Raw genomic sequence first — 4,387 nt, forward strand, 5'->3', positions numbered from 1 at the left:
AAGCATCCCCATCCACACATGTGCAAAGTCCAAAATGACCCTAGGTCATAACCCTAATGGGTAGTGGGCTTATGCACCTCTTTGGGCTGCCTAAAAGGCCTCAAATGATCATCTCCTCACAATCCACATGAGGAGGATATCCCAACATTCATCCATGTTTATTTATTTTTATCGAATTCCAGATTACAATACAAATTGAAACTACGTTAAGTTGAGAAGATCAAAGAAGAAATCTAACGGCTCCACTTCACATTCCAGCACATACAATACAAGTGAAAGAAACAGCAGATGGAGGCATCAAAACTGCCTTCACATTTCAGCACAGCAGAGAAGATTCGGGCTGGTATTTCTTGTTGCAACTTCCTTCTGTTAGTATTATATATTGCCGCTCGTGCTGCTAAACAATAACACACTATGCAGTAGGCACTGATAGGTACGCAGAATTTGCTGCTAAAATACAAGCTCTCTCTACATTAATTACACTAATGTTCCATGTCACCATTGGAACGCTTGAGACGGCATATATCACTGCATCGGTACCATTGGAACCGGCCTTCAGACCGATATCGCTCGTAGCCGGCCGCGGTGGGTGGGTTGAAAAACACGCTGGCATGTTCCTCCATGAGCCAGACAACGGTCGTGAGCTCGCCTCCACGGTTGATCTGTCTTGCATGGGCATCGCCGCTGGATCGTACGGAAGCCAAGACGAGCAGACGCACCCATGTATCCAAGATGAGCGCCAACGCTTTGGCCATATCAAACACGACACCAACTTTGCATGAGGATTCCAGGTCTAGCATTAGATGCTTCAGTTTACCCATGGCGACATGATCAATATCTTCATAAGACGATATGACACCGGACTTGTCGCGATTGCTTGTATCTACCAAATCCATCAGTAGCTTGGCATACAAAGTTCCGTGCGAGATGATGACGCTCGCCTTCCCAAGATCACTATGTTTACTGTTTTGCAGGATGCTGGCAAGATTCTTCTCTTTTATTGCATAGGTATTGGTACGCCATATTTCCTCGAGAGCGTCACGGGTTGCTTCGTACAGGCTTCGTAGCTCGATACCAGGTATGGTGTCAGGGCGTACAACGATGAGGAACACCATATAATCTGACAACGCCTTGACCGCCTTTAGATATGCAAATAATGATGCATCCTTAGGGGCAACACTGCACAAGATGAAAACATTTGTAAAGACGTGCCATGTAAGGATCACCTCTTGGAGTTCATCGCTCAAGCAGAGAGCATCATCAAATTTCTTACGCCTCCTGGCAGTATCATCATATAATTCAGGACGAAAGCCCAGGCGTTCGGAAATCGATGGCATCATTGCCTTGGGCTCCTCCACATCTTCTGCTCTTGGATGCTGAATCTTCTTCACTAGTTGCCATACATGCTTGAACACCAACTCCTCGACATCCTCTGAGATCACTAGGGTCTTAGAATAATGCCTTTTGTTCCACATATCCTCGAGTCTCATCATCTTGGACACTCTAATGCTTAGCTTGCTCTTGTCACGAGAGCAGAAATGCATCAAGTTAAACTGCCCAATGGAGCCTGACCACCCTCTATTTCCTGTAGCAGCCTTGAAATACCGACGGAGAGACATGATGACACAACCAAGCCTCCAATTTCTAGTCCAAAAGAAACCACATGTCCAAGTCGACACCAAAGCACTCAACATTGACGACATGTCTAGGAGGAAGGCACCTATCAACAAGATGTAAGTGATAGCAACATCGATTCTGCTGCAACCGTCTTTATCACCACTTACTTGAAACAATACAAATGCCGCAACGGTCCCGAACGGCAAGAAGACACGGATGCAGTAGCCATACCAGCTGTGGATGATTGCAGCCTTGGTGTAGAGGATGTCATACATGAGGGAGAGCTCCATCTCCACCACTTTAAAGGTGGCCTTCCAGTTCCAGTTCCAACACCAGCTCAAGTTGGAAGAAGAATTATGTGGATGAGAAATTAAAACCACAGGAAAATTAATAATCCCACCCTTGCAAAGAGGGAGCATGGCTTGGGCAAACAACAAAAGCTCTTCTTCGTCCCGCTCTTCTGCGCTCGCTCCCGAGGGCGGCGGAAGATCACCATAGTAAGTAGGGAGAAGCCCACACTTCTTGATAGAGCTTCGGATGTCGTCCATGGTGGCGCACTTTAGAGCCCATATTCTCTCCCCATACTTGATGAGACCAATGACAAATATCAAGCAAGTAGCCAATCCCAATGAGGTGGAGATATGTCCAATATGCTTGTATAGGATATAAGCAACCCCAAAGGCTTGGACGCCAAGATTTAGCAGATGGCGCGGCCAAAGCTGGTTGTCCTCGAGGGCGTAGGCGGTGATGGTGTCTTGGCTACCAAGATGCACGACCAAGAATGGCGCCCAGAACACCACCAGCTCGTGCTCGTGCAATATGCCATTGATGGAAAGATGCCCGAGTGTGTAGATAGCAGTCGAATCGGCCATGAGGTAGACCAGCCAAAGGAGGAACCTCAGCAAGGGGGAAGATCCACATCGACGGGTCCTAGCGAAGACAAAGAGGAAGATCTGCAGTGCAAAGCTAAGTAGGACGAGGATTTGTGTTGCCCACTCATTCCAGATGTAAATTGGCCCTCTGGCCATTGCTCCACCGAAAGTTAACTTTGTGCAGCTATAAGAACAAGATAAAAAGAAGTGTTATTAGCAACTAGACAATGTGTTTTCGACACCCATAACATGAAAGAAATGTGCATGCTTGACGAGTAAATAGGACAACTTACATTAGACAGGCCGCTTAGGGCATGCACAATGGTTCTATATTAGAAATGACATGTAGGATAAATGCTGAGGTGGAGGAGAGAAAAATCATAAGAAAAGCCTTGTCTTCTCTTATGATCTTTTAGCACAATATATCTCACCGGGTTTTTTAGGAATAACTAGTCCTAGGTTATCGATTTGAGAAATTAAATATGTGTCATATGTAATGAAAAGTATATCACTAGATTTCTACATGGACGTAGTTTCTAAATATATATTTTTTATCATATATAATATATATTTAGATAGTTAAATTGTTGACCTAGAACTATACGAATGACTTATACGCCGAGACGGAGGTAGTAAATATTTATAAGGCCCATACGTTTTTCTAGATTACCAATTCAAACAATAAAAGGCGAGTTAAATGTCATATAATATACGCCTATAGAAACTTCTTTCAATGGACGATTCTTTTCAACCGACTCATTTGTTGCCTCTCGTCTGCCACCTTTCGTACGACACATGTCCACATGATGTGCGCCCCTAACTCACTTTTTTTTTCTAGCAAAGTCTCCATTACAATTTTCTTCAGCAACATCACCAATGTTGCAGAAGTATCTCCCCTAACATCAGTTATGTTGTAAAAAAGGTGAAGACAAAAAAAAATCTGCAGAAAACCTCAGTTAAAAAAAGTTTCTACAACAAGACGTAAGCTGCAATAAAAAAATGTAACAAGAATGTGTTGCAATGGTAGAGGACATCTTGGGTGCTTGATGCGTCAGATCTGAGAGCTCATGAGTCGGCCGATCTTTTAAATAGATCAGCCAACAGACACTTAGCACACCCTATTTTCCTTGCGGTTATAACCCATGCATATTTCATTAATTCAATTTTACTACCTTCGTCCTAGTTTATTGGTCTTCATTATATTTTGTGCCAAATTTTGATCATAAATTTAACTAATAAAATGTTCATGCACGTCACAAAAAATTACATCCTTGAAAATTAGGTGCAAATACGAATCCCAACCATACGCATTAACTACCACGCGTATATGCCTTGACTACGGCGACCATCCCAGATTCCATAGCAAAACAACGATCGAAGATACCGTGAGCACGTCAATGAATTTTCGTAGTACGCTCTTCAGTCATTATTATAAGACGTTTTGGATATTTTAGTGCGGACTATATATAAACTAAAATGATTCGATTAGCTAGAAGAAAGTTAGAACACCATATTATAATGAGGAAGGGAGGGAGTAAGAAGCAAACGCACCTTTTCAAGGCTTGGCGTGAGTTGATACCGGCCGCCGATGGTATGAAAATCGCTCAAACCTTGGAAGTAGCAGGGGGAGAATTAGACTGACTACCAAATCGATGGAAATGCGTCTGCTACCGAATAGAGCTGAGCTTGCCCTGGTACTACGTTGTGTTCGAAGCAAGCAGATTCGGAGGAGCTCGGGGAGATGGCAATGGCCGGTTGGTTGGATCGCACTACACAGTACAGTACTAGATGCAAAGAGTCGTCCCTGAGGAATCCAATCCAACCCATTTTCCTTTGCTTTTTCGGGTGATGCAAAGAACGATGGCTACGGCAGGAAAAGAAACAAATGATGCTCGTTG

The 4,387-nt window shown here is 43.7% G+C and overlaps 1 protein-coding gene across 1 annotated transcript; it reads right to left on the reverse strand.

Annotated features, from left to right (window-relative positions):
* Positions 1-346: 346 nt before the first annotated feature.
* Positions 347-4,181, reverse strand: LOC123117722 (uncharacterized). Its single transcript, XM_044538420.1, has 2 exons — positions 4,041-4,181; positions 347-2,673 (listed from the first exon to the last, which is right to left on the reverse strand). The coding sequence occupies exon 2, from the start codon at positions 2,643-2,645 to the stop codon at positions 483-485; it is 2,163 nt and encodes a 720-aa protein (XP_044394355.1). The 5' UTR covers positions 2,646-2,673; positions 4,041-4,181; the 3' UTR covers positions 347-482.
* Positions 4,182-4,387: the final 206 nt, after the last annotated feature.

This window comes from Triticum aestivum, chromosome 5B (assembly GCF_018294505.1).
Source record: "Triticum aestivum cultivar Chinese Spring chromosome 5B, IWGSC CS RefSeq v2.1, whole genome shotgun sequence".
NCBI classification, from domain to species: Eukaryota; Viridiplantae; Streptophyta; class Magnoliopsida; order Poales; family Poaceae; genus Triticum; species Triticum aestivum.

Bases quoted from the DNA above. Each gene is read 5' to 3' on its own strand.
- LOC123117722 (XM_044538420.1), bottom strand. From the start codon at position 2,645: ATGGCCAGAGGGCCAATTTACATCTGGAATGAGTGGGCAACACAAATC.